The sequence below is a fragment of the Chanodichthys erythropterus genome, chromosome 17 (genome assembly GCF_024489055.1).
Source record: "Chanodichthys erythropterus isolate Z2021 chromosome 17, ASM2448905v1, whole genome shotgun sequence".
Taxonomy (NCBI): Eukaryota; Metazoa; Chordata; class Actinopteri; order Cypriniformes; family Xenocyprididae; genus Chanodichthys; species Chanodichthys erythropterus.
Window position 1 is genome coordinate 3,171,552 of NC_090237.1, and position 20,137 is coordinate 3,191,688.

Genomic DNA, 20,137 nt, shown 5'->3' on the forward strand with positions numbered 1-20,137 from the left:
TCCTGTAGTGTTTATCCTCCTGTCCCAGCTGTATGTATGAAATAAGACCCGCAGGCATCTCTGAAGCCTCCTCCATATGCTGCTGTGTGTGTGTCTGTGTGTGTGTGGAGCAGATATGGCTGAGTCTATCAAGGACCGGCGGGAGGCAGATAAACGAAGAGCTTTTCAGCGCTTGGATGAGGAGAGAAAGAGAGAGGGAAATTAAAGTGTGTGTACAGACTACTGCATTGCAGACGTACAGGAGAGACAACACACACACACACACACACACAGTGTCGTGTTCAATTTGGCACCCCCACAAATCCTCCTCTTATAAGAAGGGATTCCACACCAATCTCGGCTGCATTCATTCACGCTGTTTTCATACTACTACTCATTTTTCATCAGTATGCACTACATACTGTGCTGAGTATGTGGATTTGTGTTATGCACAGAATCAGTGTTATTTTTGCATTATTGATATGCTATTTATATATATATATATATAATTACAATATATAATTTTTGTATGTTTTTTCATCTAATATATATATTTTATTTCAGTACCTGGAATATATTGGAATGTAATACAGTATAATAAGGTCATGTGCCAACACAGCAACATACTGCATTTAAAACGTTACTGCATACTGTTTTTCAGTTAGCAGTATACTAGTACTTCATTATGAACATGATTCATTCTGCTCTTTATGTGTGTGTGTGTGTGTGTGTGTGTGTGGCAGGGCCGCGATACGTGGTTCAGATCGGAGACAAAGTCATTGACTATAATGAGGATTTCCGTCTGTTTCTGGCGACCCGTAACCCCAGCCCCTTCATCCCACCTGACGCCGCGTCTCTCATCACTGAGGTGAACTTCACCACCACGAGAGCAGGATTACGGGGACAGGTAACACACACTCACTTATGACAAGCCACTTATTAACTGCTCCGACTCCAAAAAGATCATCATGATTGTGTGTGTTTGTTTAGCTGCTAGCGTTGACCATCCAGCAGGAGAAACCAGAGCTGGAGAGCGAAAAAACGAAGCTCCTGCAACAGGAAGAGGAGAAGAAGATACAGCTAGCTCAGCTGGAGGAGTCGCTGCTGGAGGTACTGAAGCAACAATCCCAGCATGCTCCTCTACACGTGATATTCTGAGGTTTACTGCAGGGGTTTTCAATATTTTAGGATCTCCAGATATGATCACCTTTGACCGAGGGACCCCCGTCCTAAAATTACATTAAAATAGTCAGCAATTTGTATGTATAAAGTTTTTGTATGTATATGTATAATGACAATAATACTGTGAAAAATTTATATTATACAGGTGCTGGTCATATAATTAGAAATGAATATCATCAAAAAGTTGATTTCACTAATTCCATTCAAAAAGTTAAACTTGTATATTATATTCATTCATTAAACACAGACTGATATCAAATGTTTATTTCTTTTAATTTTGATGATTATAACTGACAACTAAGGAAAATCCCAAATTCAGTATCTCAGAAAATTAGAATATCACTTAAGACCAATACAAAGAAAGGATTTTTAGAAATCTTGGGCAACTGAAAAGTATGAACATGTACAGCACTCAATACTTAGTTGGGGCTCCTTTTGCCTGAATTACTGCAGCAATGCGGCGTGGCATGGAGTCAATCAGTCTGTGGCACTGCTCACTGCTCAGGTGTTATGAGAGCCCAGGTTGCTCTGATAGTGGTCTTCAGCTCTTCTGCATTGTTGGGTCTGGCATATCGCATCTTCCTCTTCACAATACTCCATAGATTTTCTGTGGGGTTCAGGTCAGGCGAGTTTGCTGGCCAATTAAGAACAGGGATACCATGGTCCTTAAACCAGGTACTGGTAGCTTTGGCACTGTGTGCAGGTGCCAAGTCCTGTTGGAAAATGAAATCTGCATCTCCATAAAGTTGGTCAGCAGCAGGAAGCATGAAGTGCTCTAAAACTTCCCGGTATATGGCTGCGTTGACCTTGGACCTCAGAAAACACAGTGGACCAACACCAGCAGATGACATGGCACCCCAAACCATCACTGACTGTGGAAACTTTACACTGGACCTCAAGCAACGTGGATTGTGTGCCTCTCCTCTCTTCCTCCAGACTCTGGGACCCTGATTTCCAAAGGAAATGCAAAATTTACTTTCATCAGAGAACATAACTTTGGACCACACAGCAGCAGTCCTGTCCTTTTTGTCTTTAGCCCAGGCGAGAGGCTTCTGGCGCTGTCTGTTGTTCAAGAGTGGCTTGACACAAGGAATGCGACAGCTGAAACCCATGTCTTTCATACATCTGTGCGTAGTGGTTCTTGAAGCACTGACTCCACAGCTGCAGTCCACTCTTTGTGAATCTCCCCCACATTTTTGAATGGGTTTTGTTTCACAATCCTCTCCAGGTTGCTTGTACACTTTTTTTTTCTACCACATCGTTTCCTTCCCTTTGCCTCTCTATTAATGTGCTTGGACACAGAGCTCTGTGAACAGCCAGCCTCTTTTGCAATGACCTTTTGTGTCTTGCCCTCCTTGTGCAAGGTGTCAGTGGTCGTCTTTTGGACAACTGTCAAGTCAGCAGTCTTCCCCATAATTGTGTAGCCTACAGAACTAGACTGAGAGACCATTTAAAGGCCTTTGCAGGTGTTTTGAGTTAATTAGCTGATTAGAGTGTGTACCAGCTGTCTTCAATATTGAACCTTTTCACAATATTCTAATTTTCTGAGATACTGAATTTGGGATTTTCCTTAGTTGTCAGTTATAATCATCAAAATTAAAAGAAATAAACATTTGATATCAGTCTGTGTGTAATGAATGAATATAATATACAAGTTTCACTTTTTGAATGAAATTAGTGAAATAAATCAACTTTTTGATGATATTCTAATTATATGATCAGCACCTGTAATTATGTGTAAAATACTATTTGGAAAATATGTAGTTTAATCATTACTTTTTATTAAACACTATAGTAATGTTAGATACATTATTTATTTATTTACAAATATTATTTATTTTAATCTATTCATTTATTTAAATCAAATTCCATTAATTTATTATTTTAATAAAATGTTTTTATTATTTATATAAATCAGATTCATTCATTTATTATTTTATTCAGTTATAATTTGTTTTATTTAGCTTATTTATTTAAATAAAAGTATTATTTTAATATTACTGTTCTTATAATTGTTTAATTATAATACAGTTTTATTTTAATTTATTTCAATTATGTATTTATTTATTTATTTTATATTTCTTATTTATTTAAATACAATTATTATTTTAATATTATTAAAATAATTCATTATAATAAAAATAATTTAAATATATTTTTTATATTTCTTATTTATTTAAATAAAATTATTACTTTATTATTACTATTATTACTAATTATAATACAATTATATTTCAATTTATTTGTTTAAAATATTTTTTATATTTCTTATTCATTTAAATAAAATATTATTTTAATATTACAATTATGATAATAATTACTTAATAAAAAATAATAATATATTTTCTATTTATTTAAATATTTTTATTTTATTTTACTATTCTTCTAATTAATTATAATAAACATTTAATTTAATAATATTTTTATTCAATTAAATTTATATTTCTTATTTATTTAAATAAAATTATTATTTTAATATTACTATTATTATATTTACTATTATTCTTATAATAATTAATTATAATATTTTTAAAATATAATAGTAATATTAGTAATATAATAGTAATTAATATAATAGTAATAGTAATAGTAAACTTACTTAGTTTAATATTTTGTTATTTATATATTTTTACATATTTTACAGTGAATTTCTCTTAAGATTTCCACTCCCTTGTGGGTCCCTGGACACCAGTTTGAAAACCCCGGCTTTACTGGATGTTTTTCTCCAAATACGCAACAAACAGTGTGTGTGTGTGTGTGTAGACTCTGGCGACGGCTCAAGGGAATATCCTGGAGAATAAGGAGCTGATCGAGTCTCTGAACCAGACCAAAGCAAGCAGCGCTCTGATCCACCAGTCGCTGACTGAATCCCACCGCCTGCAGACGTCACTCGACCAGGTGATGCTGAGAAGAGTGTGATTATGACAAAGATACCAGGAATTAATGAAACAGCAGGTGGCACCAGTGTAACATCAGTCTGTGTCCATGTGTCTGTAGGAAAGGGACGCGTACCTGCCGCTAGCAGAGACCGCCAGTAAGATGTACTTTGTGATCACGGATCTGTCCAAGATTAATAACATGTACAGGTTCAGTCTGGTGTCGTTCCTGCGACTCTTCCACAGAGCACTGCAGACCGAACAGGTGACATTGAAACACACTTCACACACACATGCACTGACAAAATAATGCATTACTGAAGCTAACTCTGTGTGTGTGATGCAGGAAAGCGAGAGCACCGATGTGAGGATCTCCACGCTGGAGATCAGTCTGAAGAACATGGTGTACGAGTATATCTGCCGCTCACTCTTCAAGGTAACACACACACTGAATCCCGCATTATGCTCCCATTGAGATGACCCCGCCCACCTAAAACCCTCAGCACCAGCCCTCACATGGCAATCATCTCATTTATGAGTATATATTTGTAAATGAAATCATTTTATTTCAGACAGTTTGATTTGATGCTGCCCAACAAAATTAGTAGTGTTTGTCCACTGACTGAATGCGTTCAGCATGTTGACAGAACCTGCTTTTCTTTAGTGGAAAAGTGTGAATGGCCCTCCAGCACTGGCAATGTGTCACATTCATTCATTTATGCATTTGACAGACACTTTTGTCTAAAGCAATTTATATTGCACTTATGGTATACATTTGATCAGTTCATGCAGTCACAGGGAATCTGAATATTCTCATCTAAAATGATGAATCTGTGTGTCCGTTTACAGGCGGATCAGTTGATGTTCGCGCTGCACTTTGTGAAGGGAATGAACCCAGAACTGTTCCAGGAGAACGTAAGTGTGTGTGCGTGTGTGTGTGTGGAGCTGCACTATTCTGGATAAATTGAGAATCGTGATTTTTTTTTTTTATTATTATTTTTTTTTTATTCTCCCATGATTCTGAAAAGACAACTAAAGAAAATAACATGTATTTCTGACAAAATTTTAGTTTGCTGCAGATTTTAAATAGATTTGCTATTTTTAAATAAATCTCTTTAGCCTTCACTTATTTCATTATTGGATGAATCAGCATTTTTGAATGAATCTCTTGAATGAACGATTCAATGACTCGCTCATAAAGCCTTCACTTATTTCATTACTGGATGAATCAGCATTTTTAAATGAATCTCTTGAATGAACGATTCAATGACTCACTCATAAAGCATTCACTTATTTAATTATTGCATGAATCAGTGTTTTTGAATGAATCTCTTGAATGAACAATTCAATGACTCACTCATAAAGCCTTCACTTATTTCAAATACTGGATGAATCAGCATTTTTAAATGAATCTCTTGAATGAACGATTCAATGACTCACTCATAAAGCCTTCACTTATTTCATTATTGGATGAATCAGCATTTTTAAATGACTCTCTTGAATGAACGATTCAATGACTCGCTCATAAAGCCTTCACTTATTTAATTACTGGATGAATCAGCATTTTTAAATGAATCTCTTAAATGAATGATTCAATGACTCACTCATAAAGCATTCACTTATTTCATTATTGGATGAATCAGCGTTTTTGAATGAATCTCTAAAATGAACAATTCAATGACTCACTCATAAAGCCTTCACTTATTTCATTTCTGGATGAATCAGCATTTTTAAATGAATCTCTTGAATGAACGATTCAATGACTCACTCATAAAGCCTTCACTTATTTCAATATTGGATGAATCAGCATTTTTGAATGAATCTCTTGAATGAACGATTCAATGACTCGCTCATAAAGCCTTCACTTATTTCATTACTGGATGAATCAGCATTTTTAAATGAATCTCTTGAATGAACGATTCAATGACTCACTCATAAAGCCTTCACTTATTTCATTACTGGATGAATCAGTGTTTTTGAATGAATCTCTTGAATGAATGATTCAATGTCTCACTCGTAAAAAAGCTTTCACTTATTTATTTACTGGCTGAATCAGCATTTTTAAATGAATCTCTTGAATGAACGATTCAATTACTCATAAAGCCTTCACTTATTTCATTATTGGATGAATCAGCGTTTTTGAATGAATCTCTTGAATGAACAATTCATTTACTCACTCATAAAGCATTCATTTATTTCATTACTGGATGAATCAGTGTTTTTACATAAATCTCTTGAGTGAATGATTCAGTGACTCACTTATAAAGCCTTTGCTTATTTCATTACTAGATACATCAGTGTTTTTAAATGAATCTCTTGAATGAATGATTCAATGACTCACTCATAAAGCCTTCACTTATTTCATTACTGGATGAATCAGCATTTTTAAATGAATCTCTTGAATGAATGATTCAATGACTCGCTCATAAAGCCTTCACTTATTTAATTATTGGCTGAATCAGTGTTTTGGAGTGAATCTCTTGAATGAATGATTCAATGACTCACTCATAAAGCCTTCACTTATTTCATTACTGGATGAATCAGCGTTTTTAAATAAATCTCTTGAATGAATGATTCAATGACTCGCTCATAAAGCCTTCACTTATTTCATTACTGGATGAATCAGCATTTTTAAATGAATCTCTTGAACGAACCATTCAGTGACTCACTCATAAAGCCTTCACTTATTTCAATACTGGATGAATCAGCATTTTTAAATGAATCTCTTGAATGAACGATTCAATTACTCACTCATAAAGCCTTCACTTATTTCATTAATGGATGAATCAGCGTTTTTGAATGACTCTCTTGAATGAACAATTCAATGACTCTCTCATAAAGCCTTCACTTATTTCATTACTGGATGAATCAGCATTTTTAAATGAATCTTTTGAATAAATGATTCAGTGACAAATACATTTTTTTAAAACATATTTTGTATTTGAAGCATCAGGTTAATATTTATAAATGGTGATTTGCTCTATTTTGATGGCTACCGTAGACATCAGTGTTTAAATACAAACTATAAACGTTTATCCCAGTACTTCTGTGATCATTTGAATGATTGTAAGACAGAAATACAATACTGTGTGGTTGAAAGACTGTTTGTGAAGCAGTTTTATATCTATTCATGACAAATGCTGTCTCTGGATCAGAACGCAGGTCTAAATGTTCACTGTGATCGTAGTTGTCAAAGCTTTAATAAGCAGGCAAATCTTTGTCATTTAGGAATAAGATTGTGTGGGTGTTTGAATCGAACTTTAGTGTGTCTCTATTGTGAGCACTAAACTCTCATAAGGAATCCTGAATGAATGATAACGCTTCTATTTTGGGTCGTCTACAGCAGCGGCTCTGACAAGACAAATGTGTTGTTATTATTCCTGCCAGTAAAGCACAATAAAACTAAATCACTCTTGTGTGTTTGTGGCGCTCTGATGACTGCAGGAATGGGACGTGTTCATTGGCCTGATCGTTGGAGACATGGTTCGGAAGACGGTATGAATCTCTCCACATTTTTCTCGATGAAATAACACTCATCTCCTCTCCTCAGTCAAATAAATTCTCTCTCTTTCTTCAGGACTCCCAGAAGTCTCTGCGAGAACAGTTTCCATCTTGGATTGATCAGGAGAGGCTGATGGCTGTGGCTCTGCTCAAGGTAATAAGGGCCTATGATTTTCGTGATGCAGAAAACATGAGCGGAAACCAGCCATAAAAATGGAATTTACAGTATAACACGGAATGTCACAGCTTTGGAAAATTTTGGATGAATAAATAAAAAGTTCTCTCCGTGTCTCTCTTCAGAGCACGTTTCCAGTGTTGTATCAGTCTCTCTGTCTGAACGATGCAGACCTGTGGCTCACATTCTCACGCAGTTCCTGCTGCGAACAGGAAATCCCGCCTCCCATTGCCAAGAAGATCTCCCTCTTTCAGCAGGTCAGCTGTCAATCAACAGTATGCACCAATCAGAGTACTCAGATGAAACTGACTCTTTATTTCTCTGTTTCTTTCACAGGTGTTGGTGGTTCAGGCATTACGGCCGGATCGGTTACAGAGTGCCATGGCAGCATTTGCCTCTCAAGCTTTGGGTAAGTGAAGAGAGACGACACACACACACATAGATCTGAATCAGGCATATACAATACAGTATCTGACGGCTGACTCTCACTCTTTGTCATCAGTTTGTGTCTCTTGAGTTTAATTATGACTCACAGAGTGAACTCAACCTTCAGATATATTATAAATACCTCAAGCATAGCTGTGTGTGTGTGTCTGTGTGTATGTGTGTGTGTGTGTGTGTCTGTGTGTGTGTGTGCGTGTGTGTGTCTGTGTGTGTGTGTGTGTGTGTGTGTGTGTGTGTGTGTGTGTGTGTGTGTGTGTGTTTCTGTGTGTGTGTGTGTGTGTGTGTGTGTGTGTGTGTGTGTGTGTGTGTGTGTGTGATCGATACAGGGCTATTGATTTAGGTTTAGTCATCAGCTTATAACTTTCAAATCAGCCAAGTGTGAAACCACACACACACAATTAGTGCTGATTGATGCTCTCTAGGGCCACTTCCAATGAGACACAATTAAAACCTGAGCAAACACAACATTCATCTCTTTTACCTGCAACACACACAAATGTGCACACACACACAACTTTCCCTTATACTGAAAAACCTGAGGACACAAACATGCACAATTAGCCTTATTATACTGTCTGCATGGACGGACGGATGGACAGACAGACAGATAGACTGTTAAATGGATGGATGGATTGATGGATGTGGATGGATGGATGGACTGACTGCCAGATATATAGATAGATAGATAGATAGATAGATAGATAGATAGATAGATAGATAGATAGATAGATAGATAGATTGTTAAATGGATGGATGGATGGATGGATGGATGGATGATGCATGGATGGCGTATGGATAGATGGACGTGTTCAGATGGATGGATGGACTGACTGTCAGAAAGATAGATAGATAGATAGATAGATAGATAGATAGATAGATAGATAGATAGATAGATAGATAGATAGATACAAACCCGATTCCAAAAAAGTTGTGACACTATACAAATTGTGAATAAAAAAAGGAATGCAATAATTTACAAATATCATAAACTTATATTTTATTCACAATAGAATATAGATGACATATCAAATGTTGAAAGTGAGACATTTTGAAATGTTCCAAATATTGGCTCATTTTGGATTTTATGAGAGCTACACATTCCAAAAAAGTTGGGACAGGTAGCAATAAGAGGCCGGAAAAGTTAAATGTACATATAAGGAACAGCTGGAGGACCAATTTGCAACTTATTAGGTCAACTGGCATGATTGGGTATAAAAAGAGCCTCTCAGAGTGGCAGTGTCTCTCAGAAGTCAAGATGGGCAGAGGATCACCAATTCCCCCAATGCTGCAGCCAAAAATAGTGGAGCAATATCAGAAAGGAGTTTCTCAGAGAAAAATTGCAAAGAGTTTGAAGTTATCATCATCTACAGTGCATAATATCATCCAAAGATTCAGAGAATCTGGAACAATCTCTGTGCGTAAGGGTCAAGGCCGGAAAACCATACTGGATGCCTGTGATCTTCGGGCCCTTAGACGGCACTGCATCACATACAGGAATGCTACTGTAATGGAAATCACAACATGGGCTCAGGAATACTTCCAGAAAACATTGTCGTGAACACAATCCACCGTGCCATTCGCTGTTGCCGGCTAAAACTCTATAGGTCAAAAAAGAAGCCATATCTAAACATGATTCAGAAGCGCAGGCGTTTTCTCTGGGCCAAGGCTCATTTAAAATGAACTGTGGCAAAGTGGAAAACTGTTCTGTGGTCAGACGAATCAAAATTTGAAGCTCTTTTTGGAAAACTGGGACGCCATGTCATCCGGACTAAAGAGGACGAGGACAACCCAAGTTGTTATCAGCGCTCAGTTCAGAAGCCTGCATCTCTGATGGTATGGGGTTGCATGAGTGCGTGTGGCATGGGCAGCTTACACATCTGGAAAGGCACCATCAATGCTGAAAGGTATATCCAAGTTCTAGAACAACATATGCTCCCATCCAGACGTCGTCTCTTTCAGGGAAGATCTTGCATTTTCCATCATGACAATGCCAGACCATATACTGCATCTATTACAACATCATGGCTGCGTAGAAGAAGGATCCGGGTACTGAAATGGCCAGCCTGCAGCCAGATCTTTCACCCATAGAAAACATTTGGCGCATCATAAAGAGGAAGATGCGACAAAGAAGACCTAAGACAGTTGAGCAACTAGAAGCCTGTATTAGACAAGAATGGGACAACATACCTATTCCTAAACTTGAGCTTCCTAAACTAATTTGAGATTCCTAAACTTGTCTCCTCAGTCCCCATTTGCAGACTGTTATAAGAAGAAGAGGGGATGTCACACAGTGGTAAACATGGCCTTGTCCCAACTTTTTTGAGATTTGTTGATGCCATGAAATTTAAAATCAACTTATTTTTCCCTTAAAATGATACATTTTCTCAGTTTAATCATTTGATATGTCATCTATCTTGTATTCTGAATAAAATATTGAAATTTGAAACTTCCACATCATTGCATTCTGTTTTTATTCACAATGTGTACAGTGTCCCATCTTTTTTGTAATCGGGTTTGTAGATCAATAAATGGATAGATAGATAGATAGATAGATAGATAGATAGATAGATAGATGGATAGATGGATAGATGGATAGATAGATGGATAGATGGATAGATAGATGATAGATGGATAAAATGATAGATCAGTAAAATAATAGATAGATAGATAGATAGATAGATAGATAGATAGATAGATAGATAGATAGATAGATAGATAGATAGATAGATAGATAGATAGATAGACTGTTGGTTGGATGGATGGATGGATGGATGGATGGATGGATGGATGGATGGATGGATGGATGGATGGATGGATGGATGGATGGATGGACTGACTGTCAGATAGATAGACTGGTAAATGGATGGATAGATAGATAGATAGATAGATAGATAGATAGATAGATAGATAGATAGATAGATAGATAGATAGATAGATAGATAGATAGATAGATAGATAGATAGATAGATAGATTTTTCAGCTCCTCTGTTCCTCTTGGTTTCTCAAGGACTGAAATGTTTCATCTGTATGAAGTTTCTTTTTCTCCCTCTTCATCTTCTCTAGATTTATTCCAGTTAATTTGTTCTTTTATTGAAGTCTGTGTGTGTTTTATTAGCATGTCTAACGATTCCAGTGAATTACAGCAGTTACACTGATGAGCACAGTTGGAACTGTAGCGTGAAGCACACATAAAACTGATGATATGAGAAGTACAGCAGTGATGGAGACGAGTTGTGACGGTTCAGTGTGAGAGTCCTCCAGCAGAGGGAGGTGCTCACATCTCTGTTCAGCTCTTGGTTTGAGGAATTTGATGATGGAAATGGTGTTATTTTACAATTATCGATTCATGCTTGGACTTTATATCTCATGTCCTTAAACAGCAGTTTGCCTCACTTACTGAAATTTATGAGAGAACTACCAATTGAACTCTTGACAGAAATGTGTTTTTAAAGTCCTCCACTTTTCTCTTTTAATTCATCAGCTGTGAGACCAAAGCTCTGTGGAGCTGATTTTTATTCGTAGGCTTGTGTGTTAACATTTAAGCTGTCTGAATAATGTTTGTAAAGATTTGTTAATCTAATATTGTTACAGTTTTAGTTTAGATCATGATAACCGGCAGCAACCGTCCATCAGGAGAGACTCTGAATTCAGACAGTAGATGAGGTTGTTCTGATCGATTTGGCAATTTGTACATTTCAATATTTAATTGAATCCATCCTGAGCCAAAGCCCTGACTCCATTACCTGTTTGTGCTGATCGATCAGATTTTACACTGTTTCTTCAGTCTTGAAGATCACGGATAGATATAGATAAAAAAAGAATACAACAAAAGATGTGTACATTATTAGGGCTGAAACTCTATTGTAATTGTTAAAATTTCCAAGGATCAGCATTCTCCTCTAAAAGTGATTGGGGAGACCAAACTGTAAGTTGAAGAGTCTTGCAACTTTGAGGGCTGGTAGTGTTCACACCATCTACAACGTCACCAAGGATTGACCTGAAGGGGGCGCTACAGCATTGAAAAGTACGAAATGGCTCATAACTTCTGAACTGTTAGGCGTAGGCTAACATAGGAAATTTTCGGGTATTTTGGATTTTTTGAAAAACCGACTTTTGCAAACTAGTCCTAGGTTTTTGACCCGATCGTAACCAAACCAGTGCAGTGAGATTCTCTGGAGTATGAATGTCAATAGTTATCAAAAACAGTTGAAATTCCGATTCATGATCCCTAAGGGCTGCCAAAATATTTGAAGGGGGCAGAGCCACTTTTACTAAAATGACTATAACTCGTGAACGGAATGAGATATTTTTGCCAAACTTGGTACACCTATGTAAGAGAACGTTCTGTGATCGCGTGAAAAAGTATGAGGTGACTGACCACTTGGTGGTGCTATAACAGGGAATAAAAATTGAAAATGGCCATAACTACTTCACCGTTAGTCCGATTGACTTGGAAATTGGCATGCAGTGTCTTCGTCCAAGGTGCCATGACTGTCTATGAGGACATTGACATGTCTTAAAAACATGTCCGCTATCGACCATTGAAGTTTGAGCAGCTATCAGACAAGGTTAACAGAGGCTGATTTGACTGTGAGAAATTTGAAAGAAATCGGCCACCCGCGCCTTCGCATTTTTCACATGCGTAAAGGGTTGTGTATCGCGTGATTTTCACCCACAATATTCAAACCACATGGTAGAACTCCTCATTCTGAGCAACTTTGCCTCTAGAACCGCCACTGTCCACCGAATCATTCGTTAAATATCGGAGATTATTTCAAAAACCAACTTTGGCAAACTAGTCCTTGGGTTTTGGCTCAACCTTGATAACTGTTAAAAAGCTTTAAAAAACATGTATTTCCATTGGTAAATTGCCTGTATTGGCTGTAAATGGTCTTTTCCATCTATGATCGAGATGGTTACAGGCTTGATAATTAAAAAATAATACCTTTTTACACATGTGCTTAAAGGTCTTAAAGCGCTCGAACCCGATTATTATATCTTACCTTGCTTCTGGTAGAAATCTTGGACCATTTGTTTTCAGTGCTGAGCCGATGATACCCAAACCTACTGACAGCTGGCATGAAACCCTCTGTTTTGGGGTCATGGTGGGTGATGTGTAACCTTAGAGTCCTGGAAACAGCACAAATCATCAGTGTGAACAGCAGCCTTCTCATTTCCAAACACTCTCCCGGTCTCTCTCTCTCTCACACACACACACACACACACACACACACACGGGTCTCGTTACTGATAATACAGCAGCTTTGCCTTCACCAGCGGTTCCGCAGTCACATTCAGTAAAATTAATTGCCTAATTAGCAAATAAAATGGCTTGCTTGCCAGCGACTGTGGTTTAGTATGCAAGACATTTAGTCCAAGGGCGAACCATTGGTTAGTCTGTGATTAGCATTTCCAGTGTACTCTGTAATTCATTTTTACAAACACTATTGATTTTGGTGGAGGAAGAGAGAGGGAGGACTATAGGGAGACTGGGATATATTTTTAACCGTATGTGTTTATGCGATTGGTGCTCATCTATTGTCTGAGTGCTGACAAGAGTCGGCCTGTCTGTGGTCTCGGTTTAATGTAGTTGACCGTGGTAATGATGCCAGATGAAACCTCATTGCCTTAACTGTCTGGATGCGAGCGCTTCTCACTGTACAATGCAGTGGATGAGTACCTGGAACATAACCTGTTTCTAAATACAACTTACTGAGTGCTTCAGTCTGTGAAAGAAATTAATACTTTTATTCATCAAGGAAGCAATAAATTGATCAAAAGTCACAGTAAAGACATTTATAATGTTATAAAAGAGTCTATTTCAAGTAAATTAAGTTACTTTCTATTAGGGCTTCACAATTAATCAAATTTCTAATTGTGATTACAATTACAGATGCCGCAATTTCGTAACTGTTCAAAGGTGCAATTACAAAAAAAAAAAATCTACTTACATTATTCTGCATGCTTAAGAGGTGTGTTTAGAGCATGTTATGTTGTGAGATGTGAATCACGACTACTTCAGAGTGGAACCCAGCACAAAAGGAACTACCAGTGACGTAGGTGAACACTGATATGTCAAATGCACGCGAAACACCAGCACCCGTCATTTTTAAAAAGCCGCTTACACAGCCTATATATTTACTCCACGAGTTAACTCTACAAATATGGAAAACAGTGATAGATGGGCCTCTCAACCTTACACTAAAGAGGAAATCCAGTGCGACTTTGAGCGGACCAAGCAAAACAATTATGTATTTCTGCTCAGCTAGCGACATTGAGCATCAACCACACGGCAAAAGCTAATACTTTTCTTGTGCTTTCTACTTTCTATGTATAACAGTTCCATCTAATAATGTATAAGACAGGACTGTTGAACAGATCATAAACTAATGAAGATGGAAAATCTGGCTGAGCTGTTGTCAGCGGCGTCAAAATAAAAGTCACAACAAGCACAGTTTACATCCCTTCAGAGTTCCTACTGGCGGTGCAAATGAAACCAGGAAAAAGTAATAAAAGCAAAACATTTAGCTTGTTTTTTATTTTTATATAAAACTAAGGCATGTAGCTGCTTCAAACATTGGTATTAAGCAATTTAAAACATCATTCAATATAAATTGTGATCATCATAATTAATAATCGCAATTACAGTTTCAAGGGAATAATCCCACAATTATTTGTCATAATTGTGCAGCCCTACTTTCTATTCATCAAACAATCCTGAATAATAAAAAGTATCAGTTTCCACAAAAATATGAAACTGTTTTCAACATTGATAATATTCAGAAATGTTTCTTGAGCAGCAAATCATCATATTAGAATGATTTCTGAAGGATCATGTGACACTGAAGACTGGAGTAATGATGCTGATAATTCAGCTTTGATCACTGAAATAAATTACATTTTACTATATATTCACATAAAAAACAGCTGTTTTAAATTGTAATAATATTTCACTGTTTTTACTGTATTTTTGATCAATAATTGCAGCCTTGGTGAACAGAAGAGACTTCTTTCAAAAATAAAAAACAGTGCGCTGTTCCTTTAAGAACTGTCTCTGGATTATAAGTTAGCAAGAGTTTCTTATAGTTCTGCTTGGTTGGATCTCAGTGCTTGATGGAGACTAAAGGTTGTGTGTGTGTGTGTAGTTGATGGAGGCTGGCAGATCTCCTGATGGTTTTCCAGCCACCACCGTCTCGCTTCCGTGGAGATAATCAGAACTGTATATTTTCCTGTAAACAACACAGACACAGTTTTCTCCTGAAAGAGCCTGCAGAAGGCTCGGCATGTCCAGGTCTGAGACGACACACACACACACACACACACACTGAGTGTATCTCCCCCAAGGCTCGCACACACACCCACACACACCTTACAGGACGTTCTTCAGCGCTCAAAACACCTTACGGTGTCAATTACCCTTCACTCAGGGGTCCTTCTGTTCCTCTCTCCTCTGTTTTTGTCTTTGTCACTGATCCTATCTGTCTTTTCCTTCTTTCTCGTGGTAAACGAGCTGTAAATGCTGTAAACACCTCAGCTGAAGACGATGCATCACTCTAGATCGAATGGGTTTGCGTGCAGGGTTACGCTGAAGCTATAATTATTACAAGGCTGAAATAAATAATAACATTCCTCATGAATAGTAATTTCCTTTCCACTGCCATTAGCTCTAATGCTGCGTCATTAGGAGTTAAAGCAAAACTCACTAAATCTTTAAGCACATCCTGACTAGCAGAAGACCTTTTCCCCTGCTGCCGCCACGTCCAGAAGAATTACCCTGAGCCTTGGCCTCCGCTGACTCCAAATATATATACAGCACGACAGTTAAACAGCTAAATAACATTTTACAATAATATTCAGTTTCTCAAAATTAGTTGATGCTTTAGTTGTAGTGAAATAATGAACAACAACAACAAATAATTTGATTTGTTTTATTTCGAGCATTTATTATTTATAACATTTAATGTTTCAATTTGTATATATTTGTCTTAAAATTTTTTATTATTTTTTTTAATTTAATATTTTAAGTTGTATAAATTCAATTTTACTTTAGTGTGAACATTATTATAACATTTAACATTTCAAGTTGTAAAAAATAACATTTTATTTTTATTTTATTTTTTAACCCTGTTGTAACATTTAATACGGAAGAGGATTGGGGCCAAGAAATAACAAAGAAAAAAATCATCTCAAGATTAAAGTCATTATAATGTGAGATTAAACTTTAATTTAATCTTGTTTTTTAATCGTCGTTTTGAGAAAAAAAAAAGTAAAATTTTGAGAAAAAAGTAGAAATTAAATGTTGAGAACACACTCATTAAATTTTGAGAATAAAGTCGTTATGTTTACATTTATTTTCAACATTTTTTTAGACTTTTTTCTTGAAATGTAACTTTTTTCAAAACGCAATGACTTTATTCTTAAAATGTTACTAGTTTATTCTCGACATTTTGTTTTAACTTTTTTTCTCAAACATAACGACTTTATTCTCAAAATTTAACGAGTTTATTCTCGACATTTAATTTAGAGTTTTTTCCTAAAGTTTAACAACTTTTTTCTCAAAATTTAACAACTTTTTTCTCAAAATTGAACAAGTTTAATCTCACATTGTAATGACTTGAATCTCGAGATGGTTTTATTTTTTTGTTATTGCTTGGCCCTAATGCTCTTCTGTAATACAACATTTCAAGTTGTGTTAATTGACATTTTATTTTATTTTTTTTAACCGTATTGTAACATTTAACATTTCAAATTGTATAAATTAACTTTTTTACGTTAATTTATTTATTTATTTATTTTATTTAACCCTATTGTAACATTTAACATTAAAAGTTGTATAAATTGACATTTTTATTTTATTTAATTTTTTTTTTATTTAACCCTGTTGTAACATTTAACATTACAAATTGTATAAATTAACATTTTTATTTTATTTTATTTTTAACCTAATTGTAACATTTAACATTTCAAGTTGTATACATTTATTTTATTTCTTATTATGAATCTAATTGTAGCATTTAACATTTCAAGTTGTATTTATTAACATTATTTTATTTTATTCAGAGATTCTGCTGTGGCATTAATACCGTGGTATTTTTAATCAGTAAACTATGGCTGACTTTTCAGACTTAGTATCACAGATCAGTTTGATCCAGTATAGACGTCTTCATTTATTATAATTAGAGCAGTTTAGTTTGTATTTCCTCTTCCCCTGATGGCAGTCACTGATCTTATCTGCAGTTGTCTGCGTGTATCTCTTTGATTTGTTGTTTGACGTCACTGAAGGTCACGCTCCTGTTCTGAAGCTGCAGTTCCTAGAAGCGTCCAACTGGCCGCTAACTCTGTTTTTATTCACTTGCCAAAGCCAAATTTCACTCTCATTGGCGGGTGTTCACGTTGGATCCAGTTGAAAGGCTCTCGGATGCTTTCCAGAGTCTTAACGGTGTTCCTCAGAGAGAGAGAGAGAAAGAGAGAAAGGGGGAGAGAGAGACGTCCATGTCTCCGTTAGCGCAGAGTTTGATGTCGAACGCTGAGTCACTGTGTGTACGCTGACTCTAAATGCTAATGGATCTTTGTTTCTAATCCTCTTATAAGCGACGCTAAGCTACAGAGTCATTTAACGGCTGTTACGGGCCGGTCAGAATAGATGTGAGTGTGTGTTGTTGTCCAGGTTAAACCTGCTCTGCGGAACAGAATAGTGGTGCGCTGGCCTTTTCTTGTGGTTGCTATGGAAATGGAAACGTAAGGTCGCTTGAAGATATTCGGTCCCCTCTCAAGAGTGCAGAGCTCGACTGGAATGACAACGATGTGTTGCATTGAGTGTGTGTGTGTGTGTGTGTGTAGCTATAGTTTACAAACAAAACTGTCCTCTGAAGTTATCTAAACCTGGAAAACCTGCATTTGGGAATGACCTCATTCAGAAAAATTATTATTATTATTTTTTTTCTCTCAAGGTTTGAGTTAGACTGTTGTGATAATAGTTAACTTTATCTAAAACAGATAAGTCTATGATATGTGCTTATTTACATAAATAGATATAGGAGCTATTATTATGGAAATAAAATAATGCCAAATGTTTTTGAAATAAAAAAAAGCTTGTTTAATTGCAGTTTAAGAAAATATGCATTGCGTTAACCGTGCTTGCATTTTAATGCATTGTATTTTTAGGGCTTGCGTTTTTATGGGCTAAAATTCAACATGGTCATATATTTATGCTGTGAATATTTAATTTCGAAACATTTCACCCACATTTTTATTATTAAAAATTCAAAGATTCATATTCATCTTTCAGATTTCACTTCCATCATATTTAAAAATACAACCTAAAATACAATGCATTAAAATGCAATGTATATTTTATTCAATTAGTGCAATTCAATAAGCTTTCTAATTTAAAAAAAAAACAAAAAACATTTGACATTAATTTACTTCCATATATTATAGTATTTCTTTTATGTTTTCATTTTATATAAATTTTTTAACTAAATGGAACTTTAATATTGAATGACGGATTCACACATTCTAATAAATACTATTAATACATTTTATTATAGTATTAATATTTTGAATTGTTTTTTCATTTTTCATTTTTTGATTTTAGTTTGTTTTAGTAATTTTTTTATGTACTTTTTCATTTATTATTTTTTTTACAAACCCCATTCCAAAAAAGTTGGGACACTGTACAAATTGTGAATAAAAAAGGAATGCAATAATTTACAAATCTCATAAACTTATATTTTATTCACAATAGAATATAGATAACATATAAAATGTTGAAAGTGAGACATTTTGAAATGTCATGCCAAATATTGGTTCATTTTGGATTTCATGAGAGCTACATATTCCAAAAAAGTTGGGACAGGTAGGAATAAGAGGCCGGAAAAGTTAAATGTACATATAAAAACATGATCCAGAAGCGCAGGCGTTTTCTCTGGGCCAAGGCTCATTTAAAATGGACTGTGGCAAAGTGAAAAACTGTTCTGTGGTCAGACGAATCAAAATGTGAAGTTCTTTTTGGAAAACTGGGATGCCATGTCATCCGGACTAAAGAGGACAAGGACAACCCAAGTTGTTATCAGCGCTCAGTTCAGAAGCCTGCATCTCTGATGGTATGGGGTTGCATGAGTGCGTGTGGCATGGGCAGCTTACACATCTGGAAAGGCACCATCAATGCTGAAAGGTATATCCAAGTTCTAGAACAACATATGCTCCCATCCAGACATCGTCTCTTTCAGGGAAGACCTTGCATTTTCCAACATGACAATGCCAGACCACATACTGCATCAATTACAACATCACGGCTGCGTAGAAGAAGGATCTGGGTAATGAAATGGCCAGCCTGCAGCCAGATCTTTCACCCATAGAAAACATTTGGTGCATCATAAAGAGGAAGATGCGACAAAGAAGACCTAAGACAGTTGAGCAACTAGAAGCCTGTATTAGACAAGAATGGGACAACATTCCTATTCCTAAACTTGAGCAACTTGTCTCCTCAGTCCCCAGACATTTGCAGACTGTTATAAAAAGAAGAGGGGATGCCACACAGTGGTAAACATGGCCTTGTCCCAACTTTTTTGAGATGTGTTGATGCCATGAAATTTAAATCTATTTATTTTCTATTTTATTATTATTTTATTCCTTATACTTACATGATTTAAAAAATATACACTATTTTATATAATTATTTTTTATATTTTTTATAATTTTCTCTTTATGATGGTAGTGTAAAGCACTTTGACTGTATGAATAACTTCCTTCATCACACTGGGATAATTATTGTTCTCATGGAGGGCTGGATCTCACCAATGCTTCATTTCAATAGATCGCGCTGCATCTGAATATTATCTTCAGTGTCACCTGACAGCTGATGCACATCAGTGTCCCACACAGGATCAATAAAGTACCCATCTACCTGTCTGTCTGTATCTGGGGTTACCTAGAGGACGACATGTCTACAGCTGACATCTGTCTACCTGTCAGCCTG

The 20,137-nt window shown here is 36.0% G+C and overlaps 1 protein-coding gene across 4 annotated transcripts in view; it reads left to right on the top strand.

Moving 5' to 3' along the window:
* Nucleotides 1-20,137, top strand: part of dync2h1 (dynein cytoplasmic 2 heavy chain 1) — a 119,479-nt gene that overhangs the window by 64,390 nt on the left and 34,952 nt on the right. For all 4 annotated transcript variants that reach the window (XM_067365099.1, XM_067365100.1, XM_067365101.1 and 1 more), the window contains exons 67-76: nucleotides 723-886; nucleotides 970-1,089; nucleotides 3,925-4,059; nucleotides 4,159-4,302; nucleotides 4,384-4,473; nucleotides 4,887-4,952; nucleotides 7,482-7,532; nucleotides 7,615-7,692; nucleotides 7,839-7,970; nucleotides 8,050-8,122. In XM_067365099.1, the coding sequence (XP_067221200.1) occupies nucleotides 723-886; nucleotides 970-1,089; nucleotides 3,925-4,059; nucleotides 4,159-4,302; nucleotides 4,384-4,473; nucleotides 4,887-4,952; nucleotides 7,482-7,532; nucleotides 7,615-7,692; nucleotides 7,839-7,970; nucleotides 8,050-8,122 (1,053 nt within the window). The remainder of the gene's footprint in view (nucleotides 1-722; nucleotides 887-969; nucleotides 1,090-3,924; nucleotides 4,060-4,158; nucleotides 4,303-4,383; nucleotides 4,474-4,886; nucleotides 4,953-7,481; nucleotides 7,533-7,614; nucleotides 7,693-7,838; nucleotides 7,971-8,049; nucleotides 8,123-20,137) is intronic.